The sequence below is a fragment of the Rhincodon typus genome, chromosome 9 (assembly GCF_021869965.1).
Source record: "Rhincodon typus isolate 14 chromosome 9, sRhiTyp1.1, whole genome shotgun sequence".
In the NCBI taxonomy this organism is placed as follows: Eukaryota; Metazoa; Chordata; class Chondrichthyes; order Orectolobiformes; family Rhincodontidae; genus Rhincodon; species Rhincodon typus.
This window is the reverse complement of record NC_063340.1, coordinates 5,898,811-5,911,288: the sequence shown is the minus strand read 5'-3', so window position 1 is coordinate 5,911,288 and position 12,478 is coordinate 5,898,811. Positions and strand designations below refer to the sequence as shown.

Here is a 12,478-nt window from a genome sequence, read left to right as displayed (position 1 = left end):
ATTTCTGAAGAAGGGTCCAGATCCGAAACGTCAGTTTTCCTGCTCCTCTGATGCTGCTTGGCCTGCCGTGTTCATCCAGCTCTACACCTTGTTATCTCAGATTCTCCAGCATCAGCAGTTCCTACTATCTCTATATGATAACAAGGCCTGGTGTGTGGGGCAGGGGGCTAGGACATGAGAGTTTAAGCCCAAGGCATGTAAATAACAAGCAGGACAGAACACCAATGCTTCACCGGAGGCACATTAACAATGTTGCCAAGCAGGGTGACGAAACGTTTGCAACCAAACCCACCAGCTCGGTCAGCATGTCTACAACCTCATCCACAACCCAAACTACAAATCTTCTCAAACTTTAAGCCCTAAAATTATTGAACTCTATATTGAGTCTGGAGGGCTGCAGGGTCACCAAGCGGAAAACGAGGTGTTGTTCTTCCGACTTGCACTGAGCTTTGCTGGAGCACTGCAGCAAGTCTGAGACAGATGTTGTCCAGGGAACAGGGTGGCAGGTTAATGGAAGCTCAGGTTCATTTTTGCAGGCAGAGTGTAGGTGTTCTGTGAAGTGGTCACCCAGTCTACGCACATTGTGAGCAGCGAATGCATGAGACTAGATTGTGGGAAGGGCAGACAAAGTGCTGCTTCACCTGGAAGGTATGTTTTAGGCCCTTGGATACTGAGGAGGGAGGAGGTAAATGAGCAAGTGTTACACCTTCGGTTGCAAGGGGAGGTGCTGTGGTGTTGTGGGGGTTATTAAAGAAGAGTGGACCAGGGAGTCCCAGAGGGACCAGTCCCTGCAGAAGGCAGGCAAGGGAGGGGAGAGGAGGGGAATGTACATCTGTCTGTATGTATTGTTTCTAGTTTGGAGCTCCAGCATCAGCCATGTTTTGGTTTTGAGATGATCTTCCATATTCACACTCCCAGAGAAGTGTCACCCACCAGTAAAAAGACCTTGCATTTCCTCCGCCCCTTTTAACATGAGAAACAGCAATAATGAGCAAATCTTGATAGGGAATTGCAGAGTTTGGAGAAATTGAGAGGTGACCAAAAACTGAGTCCATGGTTTTTCAGAAATATCTTGAAAGGAAAAAAACAAGTTTGAGGAGGGTTCCAAAGCAACTGAGCAGCTGATGTCATACCCACCGACGGTGGAGCAATTAAGATAAGGCATGGTCAAGATGCCAGAATTACAGGAGCGAGATATAGCAGTGGGGTTGCTGGAAGGGATTAGAGATGGTTTGGGGTGTGGCCTTGGATGGATTTCAAAAATAAACTTGAGATTTTTAAAATCAAGGTGGTGTTGGACAAAGAGCCAATGTAGGTCTGCAAACACGGGGGTGATGGTTAAGTGAAATTAGGTGGGATTTTGGGCTCATACTGCATGTAAATTTCCAGACGTTCAAATACCAAATAGGAAACACTTTATAAGATGAATTACAAAAGGCAGTTCTTGGAATAGCCAAGTGAAAATTCTTGGAAAGTAACTGGAGATCATACCATCCTGCACGAAGACATGAATTATTCACAAAGCTTTAGTAGTGAAGGAAGTATATTTTGATATTCAACCAAGCTGCTTAATGGACTTGAGCCCAAAAATTAGCATAATTAGTTGGGGTGTGGGGAGGAGGATCAGAGGATGGGTTGTTAAGAAAAGTCAAAGGTTTACAATATATAGTATTTTTCATGACTTCCAGATGTCACAAAGAGTCATCGAGTTGTCAGCACGGAAACAGTCACTTCGGTCAAACTCATCCCTGCCTACCAGATATCCTAAATTAATCTAGTTCCATTTGCAAGCATTTGGCCCATATCTCTCTAAACATTTCCTATTAATATACCCATCCAGATGCCTTTTAAATGATATAATTGTACCAGCCTCCACCACTTCCTGTGGCAGTTCATTCCATACACGCACCACCCTCTGCATTGAAAACTTGTCCCTTAGGTCCTTGCAGCACACCGCTGGTGACAGGCCTCCAGTCCACCATCACCCTGTCTCCTACCTTTGGGCCAGTTTTGTATCCAACCAATGATGTTTCTTTTTGAAGTGCAGTTGATATCCCAATGTAAGAAACATGGCAGCCAATCAGTGCACAGCCAGCTCCCACAAACAGTGATGAGACAATTACCAGATAATTGTGGTATGGATTGGTGGGGGAGGTTAGGGACCGGTGAGTATTGGCCCAGAATACTGGGGAGAAGTTGCAAAGCAAAATACTGTGGGTACTTGGAATTTGAAATAGAAACAAAAATGTTGCAGAAGTCTGGCAACTTCTGTGGAGAGAGAAACAGAATTAACATTTCAAGTTGATACTTTGAGCAAGGATGGGGATTGGAGTAGGATAAGGAAGGCTTGACAAAATGGCAGTAGTTAGTAAGGCAACATTTCTGTCTCATTCTCTCCTGTCTTTGACGCTGTCACAAACCTTTCATAGAATCCCGACAGTATGGGTGCAGGTCATTTGACCCACTGAGTCCACACCAGCCCTCTGGAGAGCATCCCACCCCAACCCTATCCCCATAACCCTGCATATCCTGTGGCTAATCCACCTAACCTGTACATTGTTGGACTGAGAGAGAAAACCATGTTTTGTCCTTGTCCCAACCACCTCTTGCTCTAAACCAATTTTATCTCTAACTGAAGTCTCTGAAGTGGAACTTGAAGCCCACAGTGTCCTGACTCAGAAGGATTGTGTGCTACACTGAGCTACAGGAAGTTGAATTTGCATACACTGCTGGCTGAGGTTTTGATGGATGTGATTGAAAGATGTCACTGTGGTAGAAAGCATGTTAAGCTGGTGCAAGATGAATGCCTGCCATCTGTGGGTGATAGGATTGGGATCAGTCCTCTTTCCTGATCCCACGCATCTCTCAGAATTGTTACAGTGCAGAGCGAGGCAGTTCGATCCATCATTTCACCACTGTTCTCAGAAAATCACTTCTGTTTTCTTTCTGTGCTTCAAGTGAAAGCTGCCGTTAACACCGATCAGAGAAATGTGCCTCCAAAGAAGTTGAAATGTGATTGAAATCAGAGAGCACTCAGTGTGGTTGCGACCAGTGGTGTAGCCACATGTTTCCCGAAGCTGTACTGACAGTGTTAGCTATGAAAAAGGCATTTGAATTCAACAATTTCAGATCACAGCTACTTTCCCCCTATATTTTCTAGACAGCAGCTGCTGATTCTTCTTTCTGTCTTTCATCTTTTGCTTAGTGACATCTCTTATCATTTAATCTCCCCTTATCTCATTTCATCTTACCACAGCCCTACCATTTTTTCCCTTCCGTTCCCCACACACTCACCCTGCCTCTGAATGAGCTTGAAACATGTCATATCTCTAATTTTCTTCCAGTGCTGATTAAAGGGTGTCCTCTTGTAATAATGGTGTGGGAAGAGTGAGCACACTCCAACACTGCTGTACGACCCTAAGCAAAAGCGCTAGAGGCTGATGTGTCTAGATGACACTCGACAGTGTTCATCGCCAAAGTGATGGCCTACAGTGTTGCCAGACAGAAGATCACCCCCAGTTTTTTGCTGTTCTAGTCATTGGTGATTGACTAACTTTGGGTTACAGGCCTGTGCTCTAATCTGCAGAGGTAAGAAAAAAGCCAGGAGCTTTCCAATGCTTCTCCCTCCTTTTCCTTCTCCTCGTCCTTTAAGACATACCCTAAAGCCCTGCCCCCTTGACTGAACTTTTGACTGCCTGCCCAATTGTCACCTTGTGTGTCCTGGTGTTGTGTTTCCTAATGCTTCTGTCAGTGGCTTAGTTGAAGGCACTATATAAATGCAGCTTGTTGCATGTTGCATCACTGCAATAGAAGGTACAGTGGAATGCATTGGCTGAAGAGCTGCTGGCACTAGATTGAACAGGAGCTTTCAAATGGATGTTGGATAAATGGGAGAAGTCTTTTTCAGGGCAACTAGGTGGAAAAGTGAGGAATTTGTAGGGACCAATTAGACTCACCAATGCTTGCCACCGCATGATGTCAGGGCAGGATGTCAGTTCTTATGCCCTAGCCCTGCCATGTACACAGATGCCCCAGCCCTGACACATGCACAGACAGTCTACCCCTCCACCAACCTTCCTGAAGGCAGCAAGATCCCGAGGCACAGTGAGACTGATGTCCTGGTTGTACATCTGTTGAACACTCCCCACCCATCGCCAACAGACACTTCAATAAGCAAACTTGTATCTTAACAATCAGTGTTTTGTGTTTCAGTCAGTCTAGTTGCTCCGTTTTTTTTTGCTGGGGCAGATACCCATGGCATCACTGGCAGTGCTGTCGTGTGCACAGTGACTGTGAGCACTGAGTACTTCCCCACCCCCATAGTTATAGAGGCAGCAAAAGTTGAGAGTTGAACAGTATTGTCAAAGAGCTGTCACGATTGCAAAAGGCCAAAAAGCCACCTGCTACCCTGCCAAGATTTTATGTTCTGTTGTCTCCCTGTGTGAGTTCAAAATAAAGCTACAGGGGTCAGTCTTTGCAGCGTCCTGTTTATTGATTCACAAGATAAATCTATGGGATCAGAATTTCTGTGTAGTTTCTACCAATCTCCCATAAGTCTTTCACAAGGAATGGCAGAAATAGTTTTTTTCAATGTTCCCTTTGTAACTGCTGTCACATGTTTAGTGGATATTCACCCTGTTGAAACTTTAAGCACTTCAACAAGAATAGAAGGACTGAATATTATTTGAGAGAGGCTGTAGAAACTACAGCATGGAGAGATTTGAGAGTCCTCATGCATGAATCACAAAACGCTAGCATCTGAGTTCAGTGGGTTTTAGGGAAAAACAATGAACTACTGGCCTTTATTTCAAAAGGGAATAGAATACTAAAATAAGGAGGTCTTACTAAAACTCTCGGAGTAGTCAACAGCTGGAATACTGTGAACAACTTTAATCCCCTATCTAAGGAAGGATATACTAGTATTGGAAGGTTCAGTAGTTTGATTCTGAGTATGAAGGGGATTCCTCGTGAGTAGAGATTGTGTAGTTTGGACCTGTACTTAATGCAGTTTAGAAGAATGAAACATAAGATTCTTAAGGGGCATAAGAGGGGAGATAGTTGTCTCCCTTTGTGGGAGAGTCTAAGACCGGAGGGCATAATCTCTGAAGGTAGTCAATCTGTGGAATTCATTAGAGTAACAGAGTTTTTTGGGGGTTTGGTTAGCTCAGTTGGCTAGTTTGCATTGCAGAGAGATATCAACAGCACAGATTCGATTTCTATTGAGGTTACCATAAAGGTCCTGCCTTTTCAACCTCACTTGTTGCAAGAGGTGTGGTGACTCTCAGTTTAACCTCGCTCCCATAGAGTCATTGAGTTGTACAGCACAGAAACAGACCCTTCAGTCCACCTCGTCCATGCCAACCAGATATCCTCAACCATTGTCCCATATTCCTCTTAAACCCCTCCTATGCATGTACCCATTCAGATGGCTTTTTAATGTTGTAATTGTACCCACCTCCACCACATCCTGTGGCAGCTTGTTCCATGCATGCACCACCCTCTGCATGAAAAGTTGCCCTTCAGGTCCCTTTTAAATCTTGCCCCTCTCACCTTAAACCTACACCCTCTAGTTTTGGAATCCCCCACCTTAGGGGATGTCCCTTATGATTTTATAAACCTCTGGTCACCTGTCAGCCTCTGATGCTCCAAGAGAAAAAGTCCCAGCCTATTCAGCTTCTCCCTATAGCTCAAATCCTCCAATCTTGGCAATATCCTTGTAAATCTTTTCTAAACCCTTTCAAGTTGCACAACATCATTCCTATTGCACGAGAGCAGAATGGAACGCAGTATTCCAAAAGTGGCCTAGCCAATGTCCTGTGTAACGGCAACATGATCTTCCAACTCCTATACTTAGTTTATTGACCGATGAAGGCAAGCATACCAAATGCCTTCTTCACCACCCTGTCCACCTATCATTCTGCTTTCAAGGACCTATAAACCCGCATCCCTAAGTCTCTTTGTTTGGCAACACTCCCCAGGACCCTACCATTAATTGTATAAGTCCTGCCCTTGTTTGTTTTACCAAAATGCAACACCTCAACATTTATCTAAGTTAAACTCCATTTGATACTTGTCAGCCTATTGGTTATCCTCCGAGATAACCACCTTCACTGTCCACCACACCACTAATGCTGGTGTCACCTGCAAACTTACTAACCATACCTCCTATATTCGGATTCAAATCATTTATACCAGTTCCCTTGCTATTGAGAGTGCAACTCTATAATCCTGTGCAACCATGGCGATTTTTACCTCGAGTTGTTACAGCACTGAAAGAGGCCCTTTGCACCATCATATCCGCACCAGTCATCAAGCATTCATCTCTTCTAATGCCATTTTCCAGCTCCTGGCCCATAACCTTGTATGCAGTGGCATTTCAAGTGCTCAACTAAGTACCTTAGATTTTCATGCAGAGGGCTGAAGAGTCTGGGCCATTAGTATGTTCAACGCCGAAATAGATATTTAATCAATAAGGGAATGAAGAGTTGTGGGGATTAGGCAGAAAAGTGGAGTTGAGGCTTATCAGGTCAGCGACATATTCTCATTGAATGGCACAGCAGGCTCGTGATCTGAATGCCTTACTCTGCTCCTACATCTTATGGTATTATGGCAACCTGTGGTTTGTAATGCATTTAATTACTAGTACACTGAAATATCTCAAATAATGGTGCAGTCCTGTTATTACTTCATTTATTTTTTAATGATTATCTATAACTTTTATGAATTATGATTACTTGTTTAATTTATATTATCATCACAATTTGACACCTACCATGATTTTTAGTAAACCAATTACCAGTCTGTCTACTTAAAATCCTACTACTCAGGTCAAACCTCAATTTCATCTGCAATAAACTTTAAAACAAACAGCAGTTTCAAATTTCGTATTGCGTAGCAATCCCTCCAAATGCGAAATGGAGTTTTAAATTTCCTTTTCTCGGGCGTGAATGACTAAAATGTTTATCTTCATATCACTTGCACAGTTGAAGTTATGCAATCTAATAGAGTCACACAACATGGAAGTAGACTCATTGGTCCAACTATTCCATACTATCCATGTTCCCAAACTAAGTTAGTCCTACCTGCCCATGCAAACCTTTCCTATTCATGCACTTATCCAAATGACTTTTAAATATTGTAACTCTACCTGTATCCACCATTTCGTCTGGCAGTTCATTCCAAGCACTAACCACTCTGTGTTTAAAACAAAACTGCCCCTCATGTCCTTTTTAAATCTTTAACACCTCACCTTAAAAATATGACCCCTAAGTTTGAACTCCCCCACCCCAGGGAAAATACCTTTGCTATTCACTTCATCTATGCCCCTCATTATTTTATAAACCGCTATGATGTCACACCTCAACCTGCTATGTGCCAATGAAAAAGTCCCAGCCTATTTTTATAGCTCAAACCTACCATGCCAGGCAGCATCCTGGAAAGTCTTTTTTTGAACCCTCTCCAGTTTAATAGTATCCTTCCTATAGCAGGGCCACCAGAACTGCACACAGTACTCCAGAAGAGGCCTCACCAACATCCTGTACAACCTCAATATGACATCCCAACTCCTATACTCAAAGGCCTGAGCAATGAAGGCAAGCATGCTAAATGTCTTCTTAACCACTCTGTCTACCTGTGATGCAAATTTCAAAGAATTATGTGCCTGAACCCTTAGGTGTCTCTGTTCTGCAGCACTACCCAGGGCCCTACTGTTAATTGTATAAATCCTGCCCTTATTTGTTCTCCCAAAATGCAAATCTTGTGTAGGTAAGTCTCCTCATTGCTTGGCAAGGTGTGTTGTGTACAGACTGTGGGTCTTTGTAGTGTTTGTAGTGTGTGGGGAAAATTAGAGGTGTTGGTTTAATATGCTGAACTTGTTTTTCAATCAGAACTTGTATTCAAGATCTGCTCCAGAAATTTGTAGCTAATAGAGGCAAACATTCCAATGCTGCGTCCAGGAAGTGCTGCACTGCTATCACAGACACTGTCTTTCAGATGAGATGCACTGCCTGGTCATTTGAATTGTTTGCAGGAAATACCACAGCTCTCTTCTTCCAAGAGCCAAGAGTTCTGCATACCCCCTCTCCCTTAATCAACACCAAGGAGAGATTAACTGGTAATTATTGTACTAATTGTCACTGGCACCAGCCCTGTGCCTGCCTGGCAATTACCTAAGGTCAAACCAGACCTACATGTCATATTTGACCTAAGGGGCCAATTAAGAGCACGCCCATTTAAGAGTTAGTCAAGAAGAGATTTTTCCTGCAGAGGGTCATTGGTTTCCAGAATACACTTTCTCAAAAGTTGGGGGAGCAGAGTCCTTGAATGTGCTGAAGATGGAGGTGGGTAGATTCTTGGTAAGAAAGGGGTGAATATTTATCTGGAGGCAGGGATAAGGCAGAAATGCGGAGTAGTGTGATCAGCCATGATCCTCTTGAGACCTGCACTTCCATTCAGTATGGGGGTGATTTGGCCTTTTCCTGCTCCTGCCCCATGTTTGTATGTGCTAATCATCGACCCGTAGGGAAAACAAATGTGTCAGCAGCAACCTTTCCATCAATACTGTCTCTCACCTGTCACAAATATCAAATGGCAGCACAACATCACTAACAATGATATCTGCACTGGAGCCACACTGCTCAGCTTTAATTCAGATAAATGCAAGGTATTGCGTTTCACTAAGACGAACCAGGCCAGGACTTGCACAGTTATTGGTTGGGCTTGAGGAGTGTTGAACAGAGATCTAGGGGTGCAGGTACATAGTTCCTTGAAAGTGGCATCACCTGGAGAAGGTGTTTGGCATGCTTGCCTTCATGGGTCAGAGCATTGAGTCCAGGAGTTGAGGCGCCATGTTACAGCTGTAGAAGACACTGGTAAGGCCGCATCTGGAGTACTGTGTACAGTTTTGTGCCCTGCTGTAGGAAGGCTGTTATTACACTGGAAAGAGTGCAACAAAGGTTTACAAAGATGTTACTGAGACTGGAAGGTTTGAGCTACAAGGAGAGGCTGGGACTTCTTTCACTGGAGAGTTGGAGGTTGAAGGGTGACCTTTATAGAGGTTTAGAAAATCATGAGTGGCATGGGCAAGGTGAATGGCCAAGGTCTTTTCACCAGGGTAGAGGAGGCCAAAACTAGAGGGCATACGTTTAAGGTGAGAGGGGCAACATTTTCATACAGAGAGTGGCGAATATATGGAACAGTCTGCTAAAGGAAGGGGTAAAGATGAGTACAGTTACAGCATTTCAGAGATATTTGGGGAGATTCATGGAAAAGAAAGGTTTAGAGGGATGTAGGCCAATCATAGGCAAATGGAACTGGTTCAGTTGAGGAAACCTGATCGGCGTGGATAAGTTGGACCAAAGAACCGGTTTCCATGCTTTATGACTGGCTTCACAAGTTGGTTGCAGGTGTAGCAAGTAATTAAGACGACAAACAGCATGCTTTTGCTCTTCATTGCAAGAGGATTTGAGTGCTGGAGGAAATATGTCTACCTGTAATTGTATGACCTCTTGGTGAAACTGGAGTAAAGTGTACAGCTTGGGTTGCCTTATTCCAAGGAAAGATGTACTTTCTTTAGAGGAAATGCGAATCCTGGGATGGTGGGATTAAATTAGGCTTATTTTCTAGAGCTCAAAAGAGTAAGAGGTGATCTTGTTAAAACTTATAAAATTTTTACGGGATGTGGCAGAGGAATATAGATGGGAGGTTCCCCTTGGCTTGTGAGGCCAGAACCAGGGGACATAATCTCCGGATAAGGGACAGGCCAATATTCTGAGATGAGGAGGAATTTCTTCACTCAGACTGATGAATCTTTGGAATTTTCTACCCCAGAGGGCTGTAGAAACTCTATCATTGAGCATATTCAAGACAGAAATCGATTGATCTGCAAACGTGTGAATTACAATATGCATTTTCTTTAAAACAGAAACACACCGCAGTCACCACTGAGCTGGGTTTCTCAGTTTCCATCTGTCTTTCTCCACAGATCTGCAGAGCCTGGAGAAGCTTCTGCGGGATGCTGTGGTCAATGGGCAGCCCCGAACCCACAGACCCTGGAAGAAAATCCTCATTGTGGTGGAGGGAATTTACAGGTAAGGCATGTTGTTAATTTAGAACCTCACCCGAGGGGCTCGCTGCTCCCAACCAGAGCTGACGCTCTCCTCCAGTCCTGCCATACTTTCCCAATTCAGACGTGCCACCATTTGCTGTGCTTTCAGCAGCAATAAACTGTGGATTCCCCTATTAAACCTCTCAGCTTCTCTCTCCTCCTTTAAAGTCATACCTGACAAACCTCAGCTTTTGTTGATATGGACTAAGAGTCATACAGCATGGGAAACACCCTTCAGTCCAACTAATCCTTGCCGACTATGTTCCTAAACTAAACTAGTCTCACTTGCCTGTGAAGTCCTATGTAAGAGATTGTTGACTGATGTAGAAGCCCTCATAATTGAGGGCAAATTAAGGGCTGGGAAATGGGTTATGGCAGACAACAAAGTAGAGATTTAAAGAAAATCTCTGTGGGGTGTGACTAGTGGTGTCCCAAAAGGATCTGTGTTAGGACGTCAATTATTCACATTCATTATTAATGACTTGGATAATGGCATAGACAGTCAAAAATCCAAATTTGATGATGACACAACATTTGACAGGGTTGTAAACAGTATAGATGGCATAAAATTACAAAGGGATATTGATAGACAAAGTGAAAGGGCAAAACTATGGCTGGTGGAGTTCAGTGTAAGGAAATGTTATCTATTTTGGACTGAGAAAGGATAGATCAGGATACTTTCTGGATAGTATGAAGTTAAATGCAGCGGATGCCCAAAAAGACTTGGGGCATTCAGGTGCACAGACCTTTAAAATGTCACAAACAGGTGCAAAAAATAATTAAGAAAGCTATGGAATGTCGACCTTTATATCCAGACAATTGTTATATAAGGATGCGGAAGTTAGTACTGAGCGTGATCTGGGCACCACACCTTAAGAAGAATATATTGACCTTGAAGAGAGTACAACATAAGCTTACAGGAATGATACCTGGATTTCAAAGATTAAGTTATGAGGAGAGATTGTACAAATTAGGCCTGTTTTTACTAGCATTTAGAAGGTTAAAGGGTGATACGATTGAAGTTTTCAAGATAAACTATTTCCATTGGGAATTCTGGAATAAGGGGCATAACCGAAGAATTAGGGCAGACCATTCAAGGAGAGATGTTAGCAAGCAATTCACACAAAGTGTGGTAGATGTTTGGAACACTCTTCCACAAATGGCAGTGAATGCAGGATCAATTAATTTAAAGTCTGAGGTAGGTAATTTTTAAACAAAAATGTTAAGGGAAATGAGCCAAGGACAGGTATATGGAGCTAGGTCAAAGATCAGCCATTGTCTCATTGAATGGGGGAAACAAGCTTGAGGGGCTGAATGGTCTATTCGTGCTCTTAAGACCAAACTCTTCAACCTTGCCCTTTGTTTTCTGCCCTTGTATCTTTTTGTGACTGTGTCAAAAAATGGTTGTTTGACAAGTATCTTTGAATTTTGATTACATTAAAAGGCAATTATGTAAATGCAAACTGTTATTCAATATACTTGCCATATTGTTACATTCATCTTGCTGTACATCGATGCATGTTGCCTGCCTGTATCTTTCTTGGTTCAACACCAGCAAGCTAATGTGTAGTGTGCCACATTTAAGCTGCCTCCCTTTCACTAGAAATGCAGGTGACTCTCCTGTTTGTGGATGTGCCTTCTCTCCACAGTGACTCCAGTGTCTAATGCAGTATTGTAAAGAGACTGTTGTCCCTGGCAGTGCCTTCACAGTGACAGAGTAGCAATTGCTGTACCCGGTTACAATACTACCTTAATTGGAAGATAAAAGGGTCGTGTTGCTGCATCAGATGCTAAGCCGCACTGACTGCAGGGAAGAAAGCAGGTTTACACCCCCAGCTCTGTGGAGATGGCCAGGGGTATGTAACATGAGTGAAATCAGTAGGCTGTGGGTTCAAATTCCACTCTGGCAAATTGGGCATACAAAATCTGGGCCAGTGCTCCGAGTTCTCTGATGGCAGGAGTGCCATATTTTGGATAAGATGTTAGCCTGGGCCCCATCTGTTCCCTCAGTTAGATGTAAAAGAGCAGGGGGCGGGTGTCCTGATTACAATTTATCCCTCAAAGAAACAAGGACTGATTAGGGATAATCAGCCTGGTTTTGTGCAAGGTAAATCGTGCCTCACAAATTTGATTGAGTTTTTTTGAGGAAGTAACCAAAATGATTGATGAGGTAGAGGGTTAGATGTAGTTTACATGGTCTTTGGTAAAGCCTTTGACAAGGTTCCACATGGTAGACTAATTAGTAAAGTTAAATCACATGGAATTCAGGGTGAGCTTGCCACTTGGAAACAAAATTGTCTTAACAGTAGGAGACAGTAGTAGTGGCTTGTTTTTCAGACTGGAGGCCTGTGACCAGTGATGTTCCACAGGGAT

The 12,478-nt window shown here is 43.3% G+C and overlaps 1 protein-coding gene across 1 annotated transcript in view; it reads left to right on the top strand.

Annotated features, from left to right (window-relative positions):
* Positions 1-12,478, top strand: part of sptlc3 (serine palmitoyltransferase, long chain base subunit 3) — an 89,186-nt gene that overhangs the window by 59,940 nt on the left and 16,768 nt on the right. Inside the window, exon 7 of the mRNA XM_020516920.2 lies at positions 9,983-10,088. Coding sequence (XP_020372509.2) covers positions 9,983-10,088 — 106 coding nt within the window. The remainder of the gene's footprint in view (positions 1-9,982; positions 10,089-12,478) is intronic.